At 39.4% G+C, this 26,449-nt stretch overlaps 1 protein-coding gene across 3 annotated transcripts in view; it reads right to left on the reverse strand.

Moving 5' to 3' along the window:
* The window catches only part of LOC109073749 (receptor-type tyrosine-protein phosphatase U-like), a 279,985-nt gene that overhangs the window by 38,093 nt on the left and 215,443 nt on the right, over positions 1–26,449 (reverse strand). For 2 of the 3 annotated variants that reach the window (XM_042753984.1, XM_042753983.1), the window contains exons 8-15: positions 18,029–18,065; positions 13,880–14,018; positions 12,051–12,080; positions 11,363–11,523; positions 8,216–8,403; positions 4,950–5,022; positions 4,665–4,741; positions 2,580–2,597 (exon numbers count right to left, since the gene is read on the reverse strand). In XM_042753984.1, the coding sequence (XP_042609918.1) occupies positions 2,580–2,597; positions 4,665–4,741; positions 4,950–5,022; positions 8,216–8,403; positions 11,363–11,523; positions 12,051–12,080; positions 13,880–14,018; positions 18,029–18,065 (723 nt within the window). The remainder of the gene's footprint in view (positions 1–2,579; positions 2,598–4,664; positions 4,742–4,949; positions 5,023–8,215; positions 8,404–11,362; positions 11,524–12,050; positions 12,081–13,879; positions 14,019–18,028; positions 18,066–26,449) is intronic. The other variant, XM_042753985.1, reaches the window with a different exon arrangement.

The raw sequence follows: 26,449 nt of genomic DNA on the forward strand, positions 1-26,449 counted from the left end.
ACTGACGTCCTGCCCACAGAATGTAGAGATGTCCAAATCAGTCACTTACAGGGTCCCATGACAGTTCGGGCTCTGTCGCAGAAGCCTACAGCCTGAGTAGACAGTAAAGCAGATCTTCTATCTATATATATTCTCCTTCTGTTCTTAAAACCTGTGTTGAGTAAAGTTTGTGGTAGATTGTATTACATGCTAATCCTTGACAAGTGCTTGTGATGTCTTTCTGTAGTCAGAAATCAATAGATTTTTTTTTTTTTTTTTTTTTTTTGCGTGAAGAGCAGGGTGGCTTTATACAGGAACTGTAATGAACCTTTATCTGCTGATCAGTCACCCAAACTGCACCTCAGCCCCTGGGTGTGGGGTTTGGATAGAAAGCTTTGCTTTTAGTCTCAAAGGTTATGCCGGTTGATTGTACAGTAGTCAAAAGTTTTTGTAAAGTGCCTATAAATGAAATCCCTTTGTGTGCCTGGACATCATGTACCATGAGATGGTTGAAATTGGTAGAGACTTTGCAATAGGCTTGACAGATTTATTTCTGCAGCTAACATTAGGCACTGCTTCAGGTTATTTAGGCAAAATATCAGATGAATATGAAAATGCAAAGCTGGAGAGGTCCCAACAATTCGATACAAGGAATAATTTGTTATTAAGGAGTTTGTTTGTTAAGCACAACATCCATTTGGTTATGGCTGTAAAGCAGTGTCACATCTGTATAATGTGTATGTCAAAAACATTGTGGTGTGGTGTACTAGTTTTCATACACTTCAAAACACAGCTCATCCAATCAGAGTCACAAATCCTTTTATAATATTAGTTCTGCTGGTTTTTAACCAGACTTATTCATGAATATTCACAAAATAATGTTATCTTTTGGTTTGTAGCCAAATAAATAAATAGCTCTTCATTTGTAAAGTGTACACAAAGTTTATGGAAAATTATCCAACACTGGTAAAATTTTGGTCATATCAGCTACCCCTAATATGGTCTATCGGGGTGCCCAACCCTGCTCCTGGCGATTGACTGTCCTGCAAAGTTTAGCTCCAACCCTAATCACATGCCTTTAATTTTTAGGTGAGCCTGAAGACCTTAATTAGTTGCTTCAGGTGTGTTTGATTAGGATTGGAGCTAAACTTTGCAGGACAGTCGATCACCAGGAGCAGGGTTGGGCACCCCGGTCTACATGAAACCAAAATGTATTTAACTGCGAAATTCTCCACTCATCAACATCATCCTTAATTAACTTTGAAAAAATAAAAATAAATATAATAAATTATAAAATAAAGAAAAAAAGAAAATGAAATGTGTTGTATGTAATACATGTACATAAAACCTGAAAACTGAAATGTATCCTTCAGACAGGATAATGATCCAAAACCCCAAACTTTAGTCCACCTGACTCACCAGTCAGAATACTCTTGTTAAAGTTCTGGTAAATGCTATTATACTCAAAGCCACCTGGATTTCTTACACGTATCATTAAATACAGCAGGGCTCCATTCTCTACCAATATAATGTGAACAATGTGTCTTTTATGATAGACAATGAACCTGATAGAATTTAAGAAGTCTGCACATTAGGACTAGTTTGCACTTTAACCGCACACTCAGATTACACTGACGCTACAGCATGTTAAACTAGAGACTATCTAGAACAATGCAGACAATTTAACAGAGACTCATCTGTTTAACCCCGAGAAACACGCAAAATGAAAGGCAGCAAAAAGCTGTAGAAAATCACAAGGACAAAGTGACAAGAACACAAGAGAGAGCACAAAACTCTTTCAGAAGAAAGAAAATGTAAAGAAAAGATGTAGAGAAATGTCAGACCTCCTAGCTGTATTCTGTCTACAGCCTTGGGATAAAAAGCTACAACGCTGATTATCTAGACATTCATTCCCTTGATTTTCCCTTTCCTTTTGTTTTCAAAGTAAATCACACAAGGAAATAGAAGTTCTAAATAACATAAAGAAAATATATTAAGCTGTTTGAAGATGAAACAAAACTGATTTCGATGGATTTTATATAATTATCTATCCTGAAATAAAATACATTTTTAATTATTTTATTGTTTATTTTAATCAAACCGCATTGTTTAATGAATAACATATGTAAAACATGAGGCATAATGGCATTATGGTATTCAATCACACACTGTTAAACATGAGATGGATATATAAATGCTTTATCTGCTACATATCCCATATAAACTTTATTTGTGATTTTAAAGACCCCTTGAAATCTAAATTGGGTTTGGTTCATGTCTGCGAGTTTTAAAGTTACAGTATATGCGTACACTAATGGCTATTGATATGTCCTGCTGCAACATTTTGTTTCCATCAGATATATGTTTGCAAAAAAACAACAAAAAAACAGCATTTGTCAAACCATTTCAGGGTTTTTTAAACCTCAAGCTGATGAGGCTGTGGGTTACAGGAAGTGATGCAATGAGATCAAACGAAGTTACAGTAAACACAAACAACAGACAGAAAAGAAGGGTTCGGGAAATAAAATGAGCCATGATAGCAGGAATAAATGAGAAATGGACAGATGATGGCAGAAGACAAGAGAAAGACAAGTACTTACTTCCCTGTTTATCCGAATCTAAAAGATCCCAGACACAGAGAAAGAGGGATGGGTGAAAGAAGAGAGAAGAGAAACAGAGAGAGACAGGATAATTAAGATGATTGGAGAAAAGAGGAAAGAAATAAAGACGTCAGAAGTCAAATTCTCCATCCTGACCACCAGCAGTGAGGAAATCACTTCAAACTGCCTGCAAATTAGAGTTCAGAGTCGCCATGCACTGTCTGAGAAAAAATAAAAATAAAAATCAAATAGTTGATTGTACTCTTTAGTGTTTAAAACAATGTGTTTTAGCAGCACAGTAAATTACCTAGTATAAACATGATTTTGCCATTCACAATGACATATTCATATTTCATACAGACTTTAGGCCTTTCCACATTGAGCACAGAAAAGCGAAACGAGTCGGCGCCACCTAGCGTGCAGGCATGGATTAGCAGAAGACGAACAATCATTTCACGCTCAGTGTGAAAGCACAGTTCGTCGGCGATTCGCCTTGCTTTTTCACATCGTACTCAGTGTGGAAAGGCCTTAAGGGTGAGAATTTTAGGCAGCTTGCATTTTGAACTTTCAATTCAATTTATAGTTTGTAGAAACGTAGAGGTGCAAATCTTTAACCCGTTAAGGCATCTTTCATCAAATTCTGTGTAAAGGACCCACATAAAAGAGGTCAACGCATTGCCACATCAGAGCCACATTCCCGTTAAGGCATCTTTCATCAAATTCTGTGTAAAGGACCCACATAAAAAACGACGTGACATATCTTGTCATTGTGATTGGTGTATAAATACATTTCATCAAATTCTGTGTAAAGGACCCACATAAAAGAGGTCAACGCATTGCCACATCAGAGCCACATTAAATATCTTTTGTTTATTATGTATATTTGTATAAGCAGTCCGAGCTCATCTTTCTTATGGTATGCTGTAAATGTCAGTGCTGATATATATTTTTTTTCTTTTTCTTTTTTTTTTTTTTTTTTTTTTTATATTTGTATAAGTTTTTCTTTTTTTTTGCTTTCAAAACATAGCTTTGCGAAGCAATCTTTTGGTGAACATGCTAAAATTAATTAAGTAGAGAAAATCAATTGAAAAGAGACCTTTAAATTGTGCTGTCTCGTTTCCAATAATGCCTTATTTTGATTTGTAAATCCATTTAACTTGCATCACAACCTTAATAGTGATTTGCATTCAAGAATCATAAAGTCGATCTGCTATTTTCGTTAATCACTATTTTCGGGATTTCATTCTGGTGAATCACCATTGAGGAGGAGAGAAAATCAGTTGTTTTTTTATAAAGGTGAAGTGGAGACGGCTTTCCGTTTAAGTATCAGACCTCTATAACCAGAGCCCATTTCTCATCAACCAAAACCACAGCCCAAGCAGAAAGAGCCATTCAGGTCTGTTCATTCTGAAAGCGCTGATCATATCAACATCTCCTAAGACACTTCAGCCTTGAATAGAAATAAATGCTATTCAAACATATAATAGAAGCCGTAAAAAAATTGACAAAACATCTAAAAGTTAGTCTTTAGAGTCCTTCTCACCGCAGAGGTTTTGATTGCTCAATTCCACAGGATAACTTTCCCAACAAAAGACGACATACATGGCTTTACTGAGATTCCAGCAGAGATCACTAAAAAACCCCTGATGCTTCTTATGTGGGACAGGAATGTATGTTTTAAAGCCGTTATCCATCAAACGGTTAGGATTAGGAGCAAAGTGTTCAGAATCTGCCTGATGGGAAAGTGTCACATGTCCAGGATTTGTGCTAACAAATCTTTCTGGGAAAAGAGAAGACACGTCTGCACTAAAATCAGTCGTGTGGCAGGTTGTTAGGGAGGCAGGACAATGCAGTCAACAGCTGAAATACTGAGAAAAAGGTTTGTGGAGAAGTGTCAAAACCAGACAGCAAAGTCATCAATGGACAAATCTCTCGGTGAGAAAAGGAATTATCATATAAGCCACATAAATGTGTTAATGTGTACACCTTCACTGAAAGCTAGAGTGAGAGAAACACCTCTTTCTTGAAGGCAACATGCCCAGAGACGGAAGTGTAAACAAAGGAGTTTAAAACAGAAAAACTTACATCGATGTAGTTTGCATTGACGTAGTCTGAGTTAGGATCGGCCAGGAGAGAATGCATTTTCACACGGTGACGGTCTTCTGTTTGGGATTAAAAATGAAGAACAATGCTAGTCAGTGATGATAACAATAACAATATTAATATTCATAATAAATAACGACTAAAGCTCAGTTCCAATCCTGATGAGCCACCTACAGTAGCTAGGCTGTGATAGCTGTGCTCTATTATTAACTCATTGACTGTTGTACCCAGTATTTGTCCTGTATCACTTCTTTGAAGAACACTTACGACCCAGAAGAGTGTCGTGTCGGCCCTTGGTCTTGTCCTTCTTTTCGTTTATGTCCCAGCCATCGAAGAAGCTCTGCAGACACACAAGCAGAAACATAGAAATGATTGTGGTGTGCTGGATATGTAACTAGTATATATACTAACATTCAAGAAGGAATTAGTACATACAGTTAAAATACATTAAAATGACCAAAAGTGACATCAAAGTCTTTTATAATGCCGCAGATGACAGCTACATTTACTACTATATTTGCAAACGTTATCCCAGCAGTTTGTCATCACATGATGATCAAATGATAAAGAAGAGCATTATAACTGTATCCCAGTCAACCTAACACGCAGAGTCGCTCTCTAAATGCCCCATGCGAATTGCGATCTGCAGTAAACGTGTCCCTATATTTGCTGTATTACCTTATTTGCATAATTCCTTTAGTGAAGGTGGTAAAATAACACAGACACTACATGTAAATAAATGAAGCTATCGGTGTGCAAAGCATTCTTCATTTCTTAATCGTTTGGGGTTTTGATGTGATATTGTGCAGCACACATTTAACGGCATTCATTGTGAGATTGGCTGTGCATCTCTGTCACCTATACAAAAACAGGTACTGCTTATTTATTTATTTTGAATGTGATAATAACACATTAATCTTTCTTTCATGTATTAAAATTGTTGTAATTGCTATGTCAAACTCGAGAAAAGCATGTAGCTGATAGTTTTCGGTGGCTTCTGTGTGCATGTATGCGTTGAGCACTGTGTACTCCAGCTGTCTAAGTGCTTTCTAATGCCACATAGTTTTCGAGTTAATGTGTGACAGCTGTTTAGCACACATTCCCCCCGAAAGCAGGTGAAGCGTAGCACCTGGCAATTACATCTAAATGACTGTAATTTAAAAAAGACCCCCCAAAATAAGTGCAAGTCACGTTTTCCCACTCATCCATTAAGTCACCTTCGCTCTTGCATTTTATCAAGTCAGACGCAGTTAACATAACAGATGCATTACCAGGAAGCTGACATTAATTTCCTGTTGGGCACAGAGCTTTTTTTTTTTTTTTCAGGAGTGTGTGTGAGTTTTATTTTGTTCTAAAACCATATGAACCCAACTTGGAGGCCAAAGTGAGTGAAAATGTTTCATCCGTGCCACAAGGATGCGCTGTTTCTACGTGTATTTAGCTTTGATTTGAAATAAAACAGCGCATACTTGTGGTGCGGATGACACAGAAGAGCATACGCAGCATACAGTGATATGAGGAGACACAGAGGAGACCGTTGACAAAGGAATTATTGAATAAAGTCATTATTTTTGTTTTCTTTGCTTACAAAAAGTGTTTCCGTCGCTTCATATAACACAGATTGCTCGTCTGATGGCAGATGGAGTATTCTGATGATGACTTTCATACCTTCTATGGATCTTGAAACTGTTATTTACTTGGCAGTCTATGGGACAGTCACAGGCCTCCTGGTTTTCATCCAAAATATCTTAAATTGTGTTCCGAAGACGAACGGAGCTTTTACGGGTTTGGAACGACATGGGGGTAAGTGATTAATGACAAAATTTTAATTTTGGGGTGAAGTAACCCTTTAAATACTGGAACACATCCTGTTCTTTGACCTCAAGGCCACTAAAAAAAAAAAAAAAAAAAAAAAAAAAAATTGTCTAAGGTGGCAGAGGGTTGTTTCTGAGGGACACAATAGTTCTTTCAAAGTGCCATTGTGGTGAATGGAAACGCTAGCTTTCTCTGAGTATCACAAACCACCTTGGTCCAAAATCCCATTTCACACTGGTTTTCCCAAATGGCACAAGTTATGTGTACTTGTGGTCTAGTGTCTGTGAAGCAGGGTGGGACACGTTTCTTGCTTGAAAAGTGCTGTGATGCCCCCTTCTGCACAGTCTGTTCGGGCAGCATTCGGGCCACAGCTGAACAGGATATTAAATGAGTTCTGATTGGCTGTGATTGCTACTTCACTCGGCATTTGCTTTCAGTGAGGACAGAAAAAGAACACTTGATGCTGGATACTTTGTGTGGTTAGGACACAGTTTTTTTGTATTATTTTGATTTCTGTAGTTCAACCTCCCTTTCAATTACCATCTCTTCTCTCTCTCTCTCTCTCTATCTCTCTGTCCATCAGTCCTCTTGTCACTGAAGATCACCCCAGCTTCAGCTACTACACAGCGTGACATTCTCATCAAAGACTACCATTCTTTCATTCCTCCTCAACTAAATCACATAATCAATATTTCTGTTTCCACCTCAAAACATTTCTCTTGCAGACAGCGATTCCTTGAGCTCCAAAGTTACCCAGAAAAAAATATAAATAAATAAATCCTGAGCAAGATTGTTCTGATTTGAAACATCATTTTGAGGCTGATGGATTTTCTGAACTCAAGTGTGCTATGAAGGTCGTCTAGGGTACAGTTCAAACTCCGGTAGGATCCATGTTGGTACGGAATGCAATCATCCTAAACTGCAAAAGTAAACTGAGCTTTGTCAGTTATTTATTTTTTTATTATTTTAATTCCACTGTTAAGAAGATTGAGAAGCAAATTTTGGGAGCAGTATTGCAGCTGAAACAATAAAATAAATGTGAGGACATGTTTTGCCATTGATGAATAATCTATAAATGGAAAAGCACATAATTTGTGTCAACATAAGTGTACTTCTTTGACAAAATACTATTAAACATGATTTAAAAAGTACTTTGAAGTAAAACTTTTAATTTGACATTACAAAGTGCACTTTTTAAAAGTCTACTTAAGTGTGTTAAAAACACTTTCATAGAAGTGTGCTCACATTAAGTACACTTAAGATGCCTTTTATTTCAATACTAGTTTATTTGCAAGTACTTTTTTCTTTTCTTTTCAAATATATTTAAATATACTAAGTGCACTTATTTTTCACAAGGAACTGCTAGTCCACACACACTCTGGAGTTACATATATTAGAAAACTTTCTACATGTGTATGGAATACATGAGTCACTCCTGAACTCATGATAGTTGACATGGTGATAACAATAGCAAAGCTCTAGATTCTTGTGGCTGTAAACGATAAAATAACACGGATCCAAACATGGATGCTGAAAAGATTCTTGTGTCAACTAGTCGCTGTGTCTTACAGGTGTGCATACACAGGTGTGCAAGTTTCAGAAACTCATTCTCCTTCAGTTTCACACTACTCTATGTCGCTGTCTTTTAAATCTAACCCAGCAGGCACATATTTGTAGAATTGCTTGTCAAGCCCCCTGTAAACTCAGCGGAATCTTACCTCATACTCCTGCTTGAAGCCGTAGCCCTCTCCTGTCTTCATCTGGTTGATGTGTTGGAGCAGGTCTGCCACTCTCACGGCCGGGTGGAGCTGTCCTGTGTGGTACGGAGAGCTTTTCCTCCTGCAGTGTCTTCTGGGAGAACCACCCAGCAGGCTGCTGGACTCGTTCACCGTGCTGCGCTGCTCATCTGAGGATTGAGAGGAAGAAGAGAGGGAAATATAAACACAAGCTGACCCTGGTGGAAAGGGAAGAAGCTACAGTGTGCTCAAAGGTAACGTGTAAATTGCAGCGGGAGGCGCTTCACTGAAGGTGTGAATCGTAACGGCCGAGGGAGTTTGTCTTCCTGAGACTGTGAATCGCCGTGGTTGTGCGAGTGTGAATTGAAGTAAAACTGCAAGGGGTAGAGATGTTTGAAAGGTGTTGTAAGAAGCAAACAAGATATGATGCTCCAGCTTGATAAAGATGGCCTGTATAGATTCATTTTTCAACCATCTGTCTTCCATGTAGTGGTGTTGCCAGATTTTTTAACTGGGGCACGAGCTCCAGAGAAATACTTCTGTGTCCCAGTAAAATATTACTGATAAATCCTTGTCTAGTCATGGAGATAACCGTATACCAATCAGAATAATTTTTACCTCATAATATTACTGGGAAACACTTTATTTGATAGTCTACTTTACACAGTGTGCTAACTATAAGTACCTTTGCAACTGGATTTGCAACTACAAATGTCCCATCTTTTTTTTCTGAGAGTGTATAAGTAACTTATTCTACTAACCCTAACCATAACCTGACAGTCGATTAATATTCTAATGAGAGTTAGCTGACGTGGTTGGAAATTAATGAGCGTTAGTTGACATGTTACTGCAAAGTTAGTCATAATTAGTAGAATGCCTACAATGGACTATTGTAATAAAGTGTAACCATCTTCAAAAATCATTTTTTATTAGATTTGCTTTGATAATTTTGATTTGTGATGATTTGGTAATTAATCACTTTTGAACTAATCAGTCAACTTGTTTGCAAAAAGGTTTGAAATAGAGGTCTGTAATCACATGGGATCCGTGGGACCCGACCCAACACAGTGCGGCACAGGACAAGCTTTTAATTGCTGAGAGTGGGTAATTGCTAATAGTGATGTACAGTATGTGCAGAAAGTAGGAGAAAAAAAATACTCAGGGGTTCCTGCAAAATATAAATATTTTAAGACAAAATAAATTGTACTTAATTATATTTTATGTGATTCATGTTATTTGTCTGTTGAACAACAAACGTGAAAGTTACGGATGGAAGTGGGATAACACATATGTGCATGAGCGAGACAAAATCTAAAAAAAATCCATCACGCATAGACCTCTACTCTAAAGTTGTTTGAGATTCAGTCTGACTCCTTTGGGCAGTCCATCTCCATAGAGAAACTGAGTCTTAACAAAAGACAGATCTACTGTGAGATTCAGAAAGAAATAATTTTGCTTTTGTTGAAGCCATCTGTACACACTAGTCAAATGTGTTTTTCAAATAATTGTGTTTGACAGCAAAATTTGGGGTGACAGCAAAATTACATAATTGAGAAAAAAAAATATCAGAATAGAATAGAATAGAATAGAATAGAATAGAATAGAATAGAATAGAATAGAATAGTTCAAAGCAATGCTACACAGACAAGTACATGACATAAGCACAGATATCTGGAGACAGGCAGAGAGCCAGTGCTCTCATTTTACTGACACTCAACAACACTCATCTGTAATATGTGGAGACAGAGTATTGATGCATATGCAAACAATGACTAATGGAGATAAACAGCATTAACGGTGTATTGTGACTGTAAACATCTTAACAACCCTGTTTACTTGTTCACCTGTTTTCTAATATATACATTATATATCGCAGAGGGAGAGAGATGTAGTGCTTGATATAGTTAGATATAGTTTAGAGTGCGTGTATGTGTGTGTGTGTGTTAGAGTGCGTGTAGTTGTGTTTGTGTGTGTGATTTTTAGATGTGTTAGTTTACGATGTGATGATTTCAAGGTTACTGATTCCACGATACGATTTTCTCATATTTTTTTTTACACAATCAGAACTGAAAATGTGTCCTTTTTTATTTCTCAGACAAAATGCCGTTAATTTTTTTGTGAAATTGAAATTTGTCACATAACAAAACTAAACTGAAATTTTAACTGAAACAAATCCCAAATCAAATTTGATCCCCAATCAAATGAATAAATATTACAAATCAAATAAATTTCTTTTTTATAAAGAAACTAAGGTTTTGCCTGTGCCCTTTCCATTCAAAATTAAAGGCAAAAAAAGTTGTTGCATATATGCGGCATGAACAGTTTTGTATAATTTCAAAATTTAAAGCAAAAACACAATAGTCTGACTTTAGCTTTGTGAAACTATAGTACATAAAACACATCTGCAGGAAACAGAAACAGCAGATGGGCTGAATGAGATGCAGATTCAACTCTTATGAACTATTTTAATATGCATTATACAAAAACGAGATTAACCATCACAAATTTTTATTTATAAAAATGAACCATCTCGGGCTTAACTTTTCAACTTTATTTTGTGTGACAGTAGTACATAGCCACTTCATCATCATCTTATTTTTTTTCCATGGTATGGGTGACATTAAGGTGCAATAACGTCACCTACTAAGTTGAAGTGTCAACCAGATGTGGTTAATGGCACTGGATTATTAACAATATTATCATTTATGTAGTAAAAATAGGCATAGATAAATCCCATAAAAGATCTAAACAGGTGGAACTGGGGGAGGTGAAGGGTTTCTGAGGAACTTTGACAGAATGCTGCACAACCAGCTTACAGCGAACATTTGGATTTTAGGATCTGGACTTGGAGGATCCATTACTGGTCTGGGTAATAGAAGGTCTGGTATTCATGTGGATCTTGTGGATCTCTTTTTATTGTATGGTATTGGATTATTTGTTTTTTGTCTGGGTAGTAGTTGGTATGTTATTAATGTGTATAATTCATTCATTCATTCAGAATATCAGTTTACCATAACCAGGTACTATATACTCATATTGTGAATATTTTGGTCATTTCCACCTACCCCTTGTCAGAAGTTTTTCTGTGTAAGGAGCAACTCTTTCCGCTGTGTGTGTTTGTGTACTCACTTTTAGCAGTGCAGTTATGTGAGTCCATGAAGGTGTGCGCCGTGCGATCGTCCTGTTGCAGTGTACTGTGCTCTGTCGTACTGCAGTCCAGTGACCCCAGCTTACGCGTCTTCTCCTGACGATACGTCATCACCGCTTTATTAATGTTCACCTTCTTCCTGCTGCAGAGTATGAAATAGAACAAATGAAGAGAGTCTACAAGTGCTGTAAATGGGACAAAAAGAGAAAATACATAAAAACGGATGGAGAGGGTTAATAAGAGGAGCGGATTCTTAAATATAAACCATCACCAGTAATAGGAACTACAGCTGTAAATGTAAAGAAAATGTAGGTGGAACTTAGCCAGGTCAGTGCTACATGGTGATCGTAGCATGTTCCCATGCTTTTGCTAGAGGGTGGTTGCTAACTGGTCAAAGTTCATTATCATCTCGATTTCTAGATGTGACAGTGGTCGCTCCAATGTAGAAAAGCAATAACACACATCTCCTCAAGCCACATGCATTACTATAGCAACACTACATAAAAACAGTGGCGATACAGACAGGAAAGTAACAGAGAAAGTAAGACAGCAGTTGAGAGGAAGATAAAATATATTTTTTTTAGAGTTTGGCTAATCTCCAGCAAATCAACACTATACAGCAGAGGCAGATGGGGGAAAAAATAATGGAACAATAAAGAAATGACTTACGGGTAGTAAGGATACGAATAGATGTTTCTTCTGAAGAGCATGAAGAGAGACAGAAAAACATGTAGGTTAGGCTGGCTCATATTACATTTACATTTGGCAAATATTTTTATCCAAAGCAGCTTACATTGAATTCAAGATTTTCATGCATTGTCTGAGAATCGATCCTATGACCTTTGCTTTTGCTAGAATCGTGTTTTAGTGTTTAAACTACAAGTTACCATGTTAATTACTCGTATGCCGAGATAAACATCTGTCCTTAGCTTCATGCCAGTTTATGACATGTATGAAAGCACACTGGTTCCTGACTGGTTTCACTACTTGGCAATACCACAACTCTCTCTAATCATTTGCTGGTAATATACTGTAGTAAGTTTATCTGAATCTGAATGAACAATTGTTTATTATTTCTGAGTCTCATATTAGTTAATGATATGAAGTAATTGTGTTGGCTCCTTTAGAACTTAGTTATTGGCTCAACTCTTTGTTTTCATATATTACAATGTATTAAAGACATAATAGTAACACTAGTGTAGTGATGCACAAAACACAGCTCACATGAGTCACTTTCAAAACAAGATTTTTTTTTATTATTTTTTTTTAGTTTAAATATAACATTTTAATTTAGATATATAATATAAATGCAAAAAATTAAATAAGCTACTTTTTTAAAATATGAAACTACAATGCCAGTAGGTGGCAGCAAGTGACATGAATCAACTGATTTGTTTAAAATGCTAATTCGTTTAACTTCACAAACGACTGTACTTATAGCCTATTGAATCATTTACTGCTCCGTGTAATGCTGAGGAACCGAACAGCTATGTGTGATGGCAGTGAGGCGGGAGAGAGTGCTCAGAACTCTTCAGATCGCATAACTTAGTGGAACATTATTATAATATAGAATCATCCTTTGTAAAGAAATACGGTGCGAACATATGAGAATTTATCTTTCTAAATGTGCGCTCTTTTGGGCTAAGGCTAGAGCTGTTTAAAGTAGTCATGTGATGACAGATTAATCGTCACTGTAGCAAATCAATACGTGTGTCCTTCTTCTATGTGAATTAATGATAAATACCAGTTTATGCTGTTTGATTGTGGCCTTGATCGGTCTTAGTTGGAAGCTGTTAGCTTCGGCTGGCAGTGGAAATGCAGCTATTACTTTCTGACTGGCATAACTGTACAAATCAAAGAAACGTAAACGGGCAAAGGTGGGGCCCCCTACAAGGCGGGGCTCATGGGCTGCAGCCCAGTCAAGTCCAATGGAAAGTCCAGCCCTGCCTGTATTAGAGAAAATACTTATTATCTTCTCTCAGAGAGTAAACCAACTAGTAGCTGCACTTCACATACAACATGAGTCATTAAATTACAGCCCAGGAAATTTCCACACATTCAACCAGTCATTACAGCAAAATAAACCCCAGCACAGTGTGGAGGTTATTTGTGTGAATCCAAAGGCCTTTATTTTGCAGTAATGGCAGGCTGACTGTACATTATAGTGTTTATTATGCAGTTGCAGATTGACCAATCACGATGAAGTATTCCAGAGTGCCGCGTAATAATAGTGAATAATGCAGTTCTGAGGTACGTACTGTACCTGTCCTCGCTGTTCCCAAAGCCTTAGAATTTGTCATATCTGAGCAATATTTCAGCTGTGAGTTGGGAGCCCTCTAATTTAATCAGTTAAACCTTTGAGGATGCGTTAAAGTGTCTTGTGCGCTGGTTTATTACTGTGTCTGGACAGCACTGCTGCTGCTGGTCTGATGTGATGCTGGGAAGAACATCTAGAATTGGATTTGATTTTAATTGGATCTGAGCGCACACATGCTCACCCTTTCTTGACAATAACCACGATGGCTCCCAGCAAGAGGATGAGAACAACCAGCCCCCCGGCACAGGCCCCAAGGATCAGCCCCATGTCCTCGGCATGCTGGGACACCTCCAGAGCTCGCTTATGGTCCTTACAGGCCTCTGAGAGTGGAAAGACAAACAGCAAATAAACGAATGAAAGTGAGAGAAAGACAAATGGCTTTATATAATTTAGCTAAATATCAGTAGTACAGTAAAACAACACAAATAAGAATCTACTCAAATATTATTTCAACATAATGCTGCTAATTAGGGCTGTGTGAAATATAAAATTTAAATCTATTTAATATTATGTTGGCATAATCATAAAAATATCAAAATAATGTTTTACTAGCAATTATGTTTTCTATAGACAATGTATCAGCATCTCTACATGTATGGCACCCATTCCACCTCGTTCCGCTTAATGAAGTACTGATCAGGTGATCACCTCAATCAAATCTTATTTAGTGAGGAAAGTATAAAAACTGTGAGCATCATATTACTTCCACCCTTCAAATTTCAAAGACAGCAGTTCATAAGAACAAGGTCAAGCAGCAGACACTGGGGACAACATAGCTACAGACCGGCAGAGAGTGAAAATAACTGAACTCATTCAAATGTCACTTAACAACTGTAGGATGACATCAAGTGACCTACAGAAAGAATGGCAAACGTCAGCTGCTCGGTGAGGACAGTTCAAAACAGTTGCTACTGGGGGAAAAGCTAGAAAAAAACACTTCATCAATGAGAAGCAAAGAAGAGATAGGCTGAGGTTTGCAAAGGAGCATAAGGATTGGACTGTAGAGGACTGGAGTAAGTTCATCTTCTCTGATGAGTTCAGTTTTCATGGTTCCTTCTGTTCTCTCTAAACAAATACATTTTAATTCAAATATATTTTTAATCATCATCAAAACTGTGAAAATATTGAGATATAATTTGCCCAGTCAAAGCCCTAATACTCCAGCACAGTGCATTATCTCAAGCAGCAGATGAGAATTAGAAGATTAGAACAGAGGCCAGGTGATGCTGGCAACGCACGGCTGCATGTAAATCTGCTGAAGGTATCACAGCGCTTGGAGGGAGATGAAGAAACAGTTTATCAGCATCAAGCAGCACATGAATGAGCCACAAGGGAAGAAGCTTAACCTGGGGTGCCCGGGTAAGAGCAGATCGGGTCTTGGGCAAATTGGGGTCAGGTCAGCGATGCACAGGTGCTCATTTCTGGTTAGATTATCAGAGGTCCAGCTCCCAAAGCTGAGCATATTGGATAGACATTATAATTTTCAAAACCCACCTTTTACAGCCAACTTTGTCTCCTTTCCCAAATATTTTTATGCCATATGGGCTTCCTGTTCCTTGAAAATAGCACAGATTTAGTCAAAATTGACACCATTTTAGCTCTAAAATTATATGGAAACAGGCTAGAACATGCAGTGCTGATGATCTAGTGTCTTAAAATCAGCACATTTTAGAAAGTTTGCCCACTCTGAGAAACAACTGAGTTGAACGTCTCATTCCAAACTAGTTTGGCAAGAGCAACAGTTATTTTTTTTATTCAGTCCAGTTCGGAAAGAAACAGCCTGCACATACAGAACCAGACCTGGTGACATTTCAGTCCAACATTCGACTACTTGAGAGTCCACTGATGACAGCTGTGCCTACTGGTTGCAAACTTGAGGAAGAAAGTCACGGACTAAACCTGGCAGCCATTTTGAGCATTCACCTCCGGTTTTGTGGGTCTCAGTGTCTCCATTTTCTCTCTCTGTAAATGCAGTCAATTTCCAAACAGCAGAGCAGCATGAAATCTCTCTCTCTCGATTAATTTAAGCCCCTGCGGTGCTTCCAAAAGCAGAAATTGCCATTTGAAAAATCACAGGGATGGAAGTGCATCATTATGCCATCTGCTGTAGGGACATTAATTACAATATCATTGATGAAATAAATACCTTAATAATAGAATTTGACGGATAAAACAAGGAGGATAAACAGACATTCTGCTGGTGGGCTACCGCAGGATAGTATAGTATGTTCAGCAGTAGCAACACAATCTTTTTGCAGCATGTACTTCAATTCTTTAATTGCTTTATAAAGATGAACTTGAAAGCTAATTATCAGAATAATTAATAATTAATACTTTCATAAAATAGCCACTCACTCATCCACTAACAGTGCAGAGCAACAGCTTTGAACTAAAGCTTGAATTTTATTTATACTCCATAGCATTTTGACAATAACATTTTTGCTTTTTTTTTTTTACGTTTCTTCACATAGCAGTAAGAGGTCAGAGACTTTCAAAGCCTTGTTTTCAAGTTTGTTGGTGCCATGTGCTCTCCTGTCTATTGTCTTAGCCCACCCTTCTAGTTATCTCATTATTGTTTTAGTTACTCCACCTGTGTCTCCCTCGTTACCCTCTTCGTTTGTCTCTCTATTTATTCTCCTTAAGAGAGTATTGTCTCCTTTATATAGTCCTGTGCTTTCAGCACCTTCCCATCCTGTTGTTATCCCACCAAAGCCAGTTCACAAGAGGGCCACCAGTCCAGAACCTCTCCACAACATGGCTGACGTTCCAGGGCCTTGGCCCGTCAAGGCCGCCGCAGTGTCTCCAGCCATTATTGGACATCATGCCAGAGTCTTAAGCCATCTTGGAAGCCACTCCGGTGTTCCTGGCTGTCATGAACATTGCACGTTAAGCTTGTAGGGGACTGCCCAGTCGGTCAAGACTGACATCCAGTGTGGCGTACCCACCGCTGATGTTTGTATGAGCAGCAGGCATCCTGCTGGCCTCAGCACTCTCAAGCTCGGTGATCTCAGAGGTTCTCCCACTTTCCGCTGCCCTTTCAGTAATGGTGTTTGCCATTTTGTGTGTCTGGGCCATACACACTTCCGAGGTGGCGGAATCCACTCCAGAGTCCATGAGTCTGCTCCAGAGCCCGCTCCAGTCCATGAGTTGGCACCAGAGCCCACTCCGGTCCATGAGTCCACTCCAGAGCCCACTCCAGTCCATGAGTCCACTCCAGATCCCGCTTCAGTCCATGAGTGTGTTCATGAACTGCAACAAGTCAAATCTAAATTGGGCATTAAGAACTGCAATGTAAATATGGCCTATGATGCTTTCAAACAGGACCAATCCTCATCCTGGAGATCTACGTTCCTGCAGAGCTCAGCTCAACCATGATCAAACACACCTGAAGCAGCTCATTAAGATATTCAGGTGCACTTGATAATTACAGACAGGTGTTTTGGAGCAGGTCTGGTACTGAACTCCTCAGGTAGGTAGATCTTCAGGATCTTCAACACCCTTGCTACATCCAACAAGCCATGGCGCTCTAACGCCACACATCATGTAGCCACCCTGTGAAAAATACATTTCAGAGCAAAGAGTACACTGACAACGCGTTGAGAGTCAAAACAGAGCAGGTTGCTTTTGGTATGAAACAAAGTCTCAGCTTTCAAATGTTGTCATTTTGAAAGAAATTCAAACAACAAATACCATTTTGTGGCTCTTTCATGTGTCATGACAGATCACTGCAGTGCCTCAGTTCCAGCGACATTCAGCTCATGGCACTACTCTTTCATTTCTATGATATCTGCAAACTGTGGCTGCATCTGAAAGTTTAGGTAGCTGACTTGTCTTGCTTCACTATAAACTGATGAAATCAAGACTGCATTTGCATTTAAATGTACCTCCTAAAACTGATTTCAAACAGGCTTCTGAGGAAGCATGACAGTGTGATGATGAACAGGATTGGACATATCTGCTTTAAAATGTCTGAGTAGGCAGATCACTAAGCTCGTGTTATCCAGTTTCTTACCTCCAACTACTTTTTGGCTTCATCAATGTATCTATTTTTTTGTTTATCAGTCTGTTTCTATTATATTGGCTCACTATGCCAAACTCGAATGAGGTATTTTTTTGGTAATATCTAAATTATAATACTAGGTGGATCATGCCCAGTTGTTACGACTTGCGTTTTGAGAAAGTTCCACATTAAGGTAACAAATACCCAATCATCTCTTGCCAAAGTGTGAGTGAATCCGCAGCAGGGACATTTGGTTAGCGTTGATGTATATGCGCTGTCAATGAGACATGCCCTCAAGTGTGTAAACAGTGCAGATAAAGAATGAATTACCTTTACGAGCGATCCGAATGCAGTTGATCCTGGTCTCCTGAGGGTAAAACAGAGAATGGATACAAGTTATCAGGGCTATCTGACGGTGAGCGCATTGCGTGTGTGTGATTTATGTGAATATCTGACTAGTAATCCCATAGGCAGCCAGAATTAAGTAGAAATGCATTTGATGGCATTTACTAGCAGATGAATGAGAACATCAGCTGGATATGAAGGCTCAGTCCAAAAACGTCTCGGTTATGTATGGTAACCCTTGTTCCCTGAAGGAGGGAACGGAGACGTCACGTCGGTGACCGACGAATTGGAATATCTCTTCGATAGACCAATCTACTTCGAGTGTAAACTAAACGAGCCAATGCACATTGGCATGCAATTATTGCATCCAGCTGCCGCTGATCACATCATGAGTATAATAAGGCAGCAGGTGCAATGCATACCAGGTTTTCGCTGAGTAGCCGAGCCGGTGACCCGGCGGCTCAGGGGTGGTACAGCAACCGTGGCGACGGGACGTGACGTCTCCGTTCCCTCCTTCAGGGAACGAGAGTTACCATACGTAACCGAGACATTCCCTTTCAGTCGGTCACTCTTGACATCATGTCAGTGACTGACGAATTGGGATCCCTACCAAAGCGGCATGGGTGCTGCCCCTTCCAGTGCCCTGTGCGAGCCATCTGCGCCCTTATTTGGTGTAGGCCGGGGCTCGGAACAAGTAGTTCCACTTACCACTGTCAAAGCACTACCTCACAGGGTGAGATTGGATAACACTGGGAAAACTTACCCATTCCGCTTGGAACAGGGATGCTGCGGAAGCCCCATCCTTCCCGAAGGAGTTTTTGGAAGCAGATACACATATAGCATCCGTTTAGGTTTATATGGAGAAATTTGAGTTGATTAAAAGCCTCTTGGGAAGGCAGAAGTCTGCCGGGGAAACACAGGCTCTAAGGCTATACCATGGACTATACACATATGAGTACCGCTTAGGTCTCAATATGGAACCCAGCCTTCCATGGTCCTCATGGATTCATCATGAAGGCCTGGCACCGGACATTCCGCCACATCTGGCTGCCTAGGGTGATGGGGGATCTCAACAGGTTCTACAGTACAGACACTCTGGAGCAGTTTTAGCAAGGCGACACTAACTGGGGCCTCTCGGTGCCACTACCTGTTTGAGGTGAGAACACAGGAAGATACCAACTCTACACAAAGTCTATAGAATCTAGCGAATGTGTTAGGGGTCGGCTAGCCCGCAGCTCTACAAATATCTGTCAGCGAGGCACCACGAGTCATCACCCAGGAGGATGCAACACTTGTAGTTAAGTGAGCTTGCAACCTGAACGGGCAGGGCACACCCTGTGCCTGATAAGCCAGGGTTAATAGCATCCACAATCCAGTGGGCCATCCTCTGCTTAGAGACGGCATTCCCCTTATGCCGGCCTCCTTAACAGACAAAGAGCTGGTCTGAGGTCCTGAAGCTTTGTGTCCAGTTTATGTAGCATCTCAATGCTCGGACAGGACAGAGCAAAGCCAGGGCTGGGTCTGCCTCCTCCAGGGGCAGTGCTTGCAGGTTCACCACTTGGTCTTTGAAGGGTGTATTGGGAACCTTGGCCACGTAGCCGGGCCGGGGCCTCAGCATTACATGGGAGTCAGCCTGCCCAAACTCTAGGCACAAATCGTCGACCGAAAATGCGTGCAGGTCCCCTACCCTCTTGATGGAGGCCAGTGCAAGCAGGAGTTTTCAATGAAAGACACTTTAGCTCAACTGAATGCAAAGGCTCGAATTGGCTCGAATGGGCCCTGCTGTAGTGATTTTGTGGCGGTTCAGAGTTCTTTCAGAACTTCCAGATCGTCACCACCCTCGTGCAGTTTCTTCAGTACCTTGGCCTGGTGCACCTGCAGTAATGCCATTCCGTGTAAGGCGGAAGCAGCTACCCCGCAAGCCATATAGCCACTGCTGGTTAGACCAGACGAATGCCTACAGGTCCAGGAAGGAACCACCAGGTCTCCCCGCCAGCAGGAGGCAGATTTAGGACACAATTGCATTGCAACCGCCCGCTCCACTGGGAAAATCACTGAATACACCTTTGCTGCACCGCCGTAGAGGGTGGTGAGGGAGGAGGAGCCCACTGCCTGGTTTCTGGCAGTTAAAGGTGCCATTCACGACCTGGTGAGCTCGTCATGCACTTCCGGGAAGAAAGGCTGGGGCTCTGAGAACCAGCACGAGCCACCTCGAGAAACCAATCATCCTGCCTTGAGGGCTTCGGGAAGCTGTTGAGATTTCTACTCGAGCCCTACCCTCTCGATGGCTCGGGAAAGCATAGCTGTCATCTTCGGATCCGATTCAGGCATTGCCACTTTCCCAGGGGGCAGCAGCTCGGCCGAATCTTCATCGGACAGCTCTCCCTCAGATGGTGAGATCGACATCTGGTCAGGGGGAGGCCCACTGGATACCGCTGGTACGCTCTTTGAAGTTTTTACAGTTTACACAAAAACCTTTTTTCAAAAAATAGCATTTTCAGGACCCCAAAATTGACATTGTTATGTAAATGAATTGCCGACACATAAAATAATTTCAGTGTCGTGTAAACACCCCCTAAGAACGTTTTGTCAATGTTCCCATTAAATTATGCAAACATTATTTCTGGATGTTCAGAATGTCCAGTTTATATATATATATATATATATATATATATATATATATATATATATATATATATATATATATATATATATATATATAATGTCTACTGTTTTTAAAGATGTAAATATTTACTACTTGTTTCATACATACACACACACACACACACACACACACACACACACACACACACACACACACACACACACACACACACACACACACAGCATTCCATTTATTTTTATTTGCAAGCATTACAGGAACGTTTCTTTTAAATGTTCTTTGAACGTTCCGAAACAAGTAGTAAATACTTACATCTTTAAAAACAGTAGACAAACATTCAGCTAAAATAAAAAAAAAAAAAATTCCTTAACAATTATTTTGTTGCGCTAACATTTAGAAAATGTTGTTAAAAGACCAGGTAACTCTGAATAAACATTATATTAACATTACAGGAAGAACCTTCATTCATAACTTTGAGAGAATCTTGACAGAATATTCGCTAAAGTTCTGTTAGCTTGGAATACACACCTTCTAGGGTTAGATGAGGTACAAAGTTGGCACTCTAAATGTACTGTATGGTAACAAGCAGTTGTAGCTCTAAATTTATAATTTTGTAACCTGAAGGTCGCAGGTTCGAGTCTTGGTGCTGGCAGGAGTTGTTGGTGGGGGGTGGGGTGGGGGGTGAATGAACAGCGCTCTCTTCCACCCTCAATACCCATGGATGAAGTGCCCTTGAGCAAGGCACTGAACCCCCAGTTGCTCCCTGGGTGCTGGATATAGCTGCCCACTGTTCCGGGTATGTGTTCACGGTGTGTTCACTACTCACTGCTGTGTGTGTGCACTTGGATGGGATAAATGCAGAGCACTAATTCCGAGTATGGGTTACCATACTTGGCAAATGTCACAACTTTTTTTCACTTTCATTAACATTTCTAAGTTAATGTACAATATTGTAAGTAGCTAAATAAATAAAATAAAATAAAATAAAATAAATCTTTCTATTTAGCACTCTGTAGTGCATTATGGGAGTCTCATTGCTGTAGCATGCCTATGATGTTGCCTAAAATGCTGTCTACATAGGCAACTCACTAGATTTTAGAGCAGAGCCTAAGAGTACAGTCCAACCCTATACATCTCTCTCTCTCTCTCTCTCTCTCTCTCTCTCTCTCTCTGTGTCTCTGTCTCTCTCTCTCTCTCTCTCTCTCTCTCGCACACACACAGGCACATGGTGAGCTACAGAGACATATTATCAAATTAAGATTTACAAGTGCAAATTATCGCTTTATGTGGCAATTATGCAAATGCATCTACCTAGATTGGAGTTGAGACCTTTCTCACCCAAACTGCCGGTAAATTGCCTTTTAAATTGAAAATCAGCAGTGAGTTGCTTTCTCCTCTCTTTCACCCGGGCAGATGTGACATATTTACCACCATATTTTAACATGTCATTAAAACATGTGTTCGGCAGTCCTCTGTCGAGGTTGTGGGGCACTGAGGTTCAGCACTGAAATTAATCGCTGTCAGATGATATATCATATGCAGGTCACACTCAACATTGCTTTACAAGTGGCTGTTAAGAGTGGTAATTTCCCAGCATTCAATATGGTCAATATTCAGAGTGAAAATGTGTCTGTCTTTCACACCCACAAACTAAACAGCCACAGCCTCTGCATTCATAATTCACTCAAGGAAATGTCAAAGTTGCAAAAGTTGCCACATAATTTGAGGTCCACTCAGCACAAACAGTGTAGAATGAGTTAAGTAGTGAAGTTAAAAACTTCTATCAGGATTAAGGGTTTGGAGCAACAGTAATAGTGAAGCTTGCCTCTCGTACTAATAAGTTTTGTATGTATTTGTCTATTCTAAAACCCAACGCATACCCCATTGAGCCATAGCAAGCCACTTTAGTCAGAGTAATTACTGTTTAAATTCAGCGTGAGTCTAATAGAGCAAACCTGCACCTAATTATCACAAATAATTATCAAAATAATAAGCAACAGCACAGCCGAGCTTTCAGCTTCGCTCATGTTAAAAAGAGTTATCTAGACTGATTAAGATAGAAATGCATGCAGGTCAGATAAACAATAACCTGAATGAGTTTGACTCATCTTGCGCTAGAATAAACTTACTTTGAGAGGCGAGCGGCAGACAGCGTTGAGTGGTTGATGCTACTGCTTATGGCCTATTATGTATTCATTACTTCCCATTAGAGGAGGGAATTTCAACACAATCCCATTATTGGATACAATGGTACCTTTATTTGTTTGTAATGATGAGCTAGCCAGTCAACATGAGTCAAACCCACTGTGTTTGTCTTGCTCTCTAAATCTATACCCCACCCCACTACAGAGGCATTACAGATTCATTTCTGTGACACAAAGACAGAATACAACTCCTCAGGCCTCCAGGGCTCATTACAATGACAACTGATGATCAAATGTTTCTCTCTATTGTGCTTGCAGTGGAACTTTCATGTGCTGCATTCTGGATCTCTGCGTATCACCTCAATACATCAAACAACTGAATAAGTAGCATCCTAATAGAAGTAAATAGGATGTTATGTTGAGCTCAAATGAATCATGTCCTTAAGTAGCTTTTCAAGGTTGTTACGGAAGCAGATTAGATCTACAGTGTTAGTTATTTATTCTCATTAATTATATAAGCGTACATAATTTATCACTGTATATAATTTCCTTGTCTGCCATCTATTTCCCAGTTCTCCGCCCAACATCAAAATTAACTGAAAATGAAGAACTGGATTTGGTGCATTAAGCAGGGTCAAGCAAGAATTGACAGTGCTGGACTTGTAAAGTCTTAGGTGCATTAAGCAGGGTCAAGCAAGAATTGACAGTGCTGGACTTGTTTAGTCTTATTTGAGGAAGTTAATCAAGGTTTTCAAGACCACTAGAAACATTTAGACAGGTGTGTTGGAGGTAAACTTTGCAGGAAAGTGCCCCTCCAGGAGCAGGACTGGACATCCCTTTCCTAGACACCTCAGATGTTTTTAAAGCATTTGTCAGGTGCATCTTTTTGATTTCAGCACCATTCTGTTCTGCTTTTGAATCTGAAATCCTGAAGTCTCATGTGTAGATGCTAGGTCAGATGTCTTCAGCTTTGCTCCTGAAGAGCCTGCCCTGCAGAGTTTAGCTCCAAGCCTGATCAAACACACCTGAACCAGCACATCAAGGTGTTCAATTGTTGGAGAAGGTTGGAACTAAACCTAGCAGAAAAGTGAGTCTTCAGGAGCAGGGTTGAAGACCTATGAGGAAGGCCGATGACCTACAGGTAATGATACATTAGTGTTACTGTTCATGAGGGTGTTTGAAGACCTATGAGGAAGGCCGATGACCTACAGAACTGGATTGCTCATGATCGCATTAAAGTGAAGCAGCCACGCCGCCATATTGGTAATCCCTAGTGTGAGTAAACGTTCTATAATTAATAGGAAATTGTATGATTTTAATGAGAAAACATCAATAAACAAGTCAGCGTTTATAAATCTGAAGTATTTCTGTAGCATGGGACCATGCAAACACCCTAGGCATGTAAACGGTTATTTTTTAAAATGTCGGGAATTTCCCCACTTATAAAAACCTTCGTTCATTACAGTAGCGTACATCATGAACATGATAAACATCAGACGGACACGACCTCAGCATATAAAACAAACGACAAATTGGCTCATTCTGAAATCTGAATCTATTCAGAGCAATAAGACTATGTACAGTACGGATTTAAAGACATAAAGCTTTATTTCCAAGATATTAAGTTAAGCTTTTCATTTCATTATAGAGCAATATTTAACAATAATTGTATTATTCAGTGTAATATATTCAAATACATTTCTGATACTAATAAGTTCATGTTTAATAATTCCTTGAATAATTATGTTCATAAAGAAATAGGCTATGTTTTGTGTTGGATCGTACCTGTGTCATCAGTGCGCACTACACATCCATGTAAAACGGTTTAAATATATTGATTATACTGCCCCAAAAGACCGTCAAACACTGCAGATAACATCTGAAGTACACATTCATTTACATACACATAACATAAAAGCTAGTCCCGTTTGACTGATCTGCTTGAAACCGGGTGATTTAGGACAGCGGTTTGAATGTGACTCAATGGTGCTCTCTGTCGGTAGGGATTAGTAAGATGGCGGATCGAACACTTTCCGGTGGCTTCACTGCCTGCTGGCAGTTTAGAACGCGATGAGCGATCCAGTCATATATAGATCAGTGAATTATACTCAAGTCCCCAGGTTGCTTAGTAGGATATAGAACTAATGATACAGTAATGATACATTAGTGTTACCCTTAAGATAAAATGGTACGAACAAAACTTCACAACTGATTGTCAATAACAATATGCTAATGTCAAACTGTAAACTAGAGACACAACAATAATCCAAAGATTGTAAAAATAAACATAAATAAACATTGGGTAAAATAGTCTTTAAACGCTGATAGCAATGGGACCATGCCACCCTGCCAGAAAGAGAGTAGAACCATATAAACTATACAACTGTGTACAAGACATGTTTGTCTTTTATTTGATATGTTTGGTAAATGTGGGATTTGGGTGTTTGGTGTTTTATGTAATAGAAATTTTTGGTTTGGTATATTCTTGTAGTTTGGCTTATTAGTTTATTTAATTGATGATGATTTTATTATTATTTCACAAAATTGCAGCTGCCTTTCTTATAGCTAAGCAGCTTTTTTATTTCAAGTTGGTTTTTCTTCCAATAATGTGTTGTTAATTTAATATTTTTTTACAAAATTCAAAGACAATTGGTCACAGGAGATGCACTTATACATACCTGGCAATAAAGCTCATTCTGATTCTGATTCTGGACGACTTGTGAGTGGATCACATGAAACACATCTTAATACCAGGTGGAAACAGGGCTACCGTCTTGCTCGCTTGGTTTTATATACGTAATTTGCGGGCATCAGAGAGCTGTTTTCAATATGCGGGAGACTTCCAGAAATTCTGAAGGAGGTAGGATGTCTGAGATGGGCTCTTTTGCTGACGTCTCAAGAAAATTAAATGGGAAATGATCTGATGACAATACTAGGAAAGAACCATCAGTCTAGTCTCAAAGAGCTGACGAATGGAACAGGATATTATGTGTTGCCTTGCCAAGAGTTCAAGAGCTGAATAGACCTTAATAAGACCTGTTCTGGAAGCACACTAAAGAAAAAGACCATGACCTATTCAACTATAGTACATATCTCTATGTCTTTCTACCTATTAAATGAACTGGCCATGGCCAAAAGAGTATGGCACTTATGTGATTCAGATTATTTGGATCTTGACAAAGAGTCAATATGGTCATTTTTTGATGAATGCTCAGCTATTGATATAAACATCATAGAGCTATGGTAATGAATGCATGGAAAGTTGGTACTGTATCTTCTGAAGAAGAAGAAGAAGAAGAAGAAAAAAAAAAGCTGCAATGCAAGCAAAACAAAGGCTATTCCCTGCTGGATGAAGCTGCTACATCCACATCAAGGAGCAGAGAAGATGCCTCTGGGATATAAAATCAAGGAAATCATATTAAGTTCTTTATTAAGCGACACCAATAATTAGTGACGACAGGACTGGGAAAAGTTTATAGTGTGATGATGCACAAGAAGTCACAGAAGGAACCAAGTGTTATACAGCTTGGGGGTCTCTTCTGGAAATTCATTTCAACCTATGCATGACTAGAATGTAACTGTTTCTCATTATGATTGTAGAATTATAGCTGCATAGCTGACATCAAGGCATTATTTTTG

Source organism: Cyprinus carpio, unplaced genomic scaffold (genome assembly GCF_018340385.1).
Source record: "Cyprinus carpio isolate SPL01 unplaced genomic scaffold, ASM1834038v1 S000000972, whole genome shotgun sequence".
NCBI lineage: Eukaryota > Metazoa > Chordata > Actinopteri > Cypriniformes > Cyprinidae > Cyprinus > Cyprinus carpio.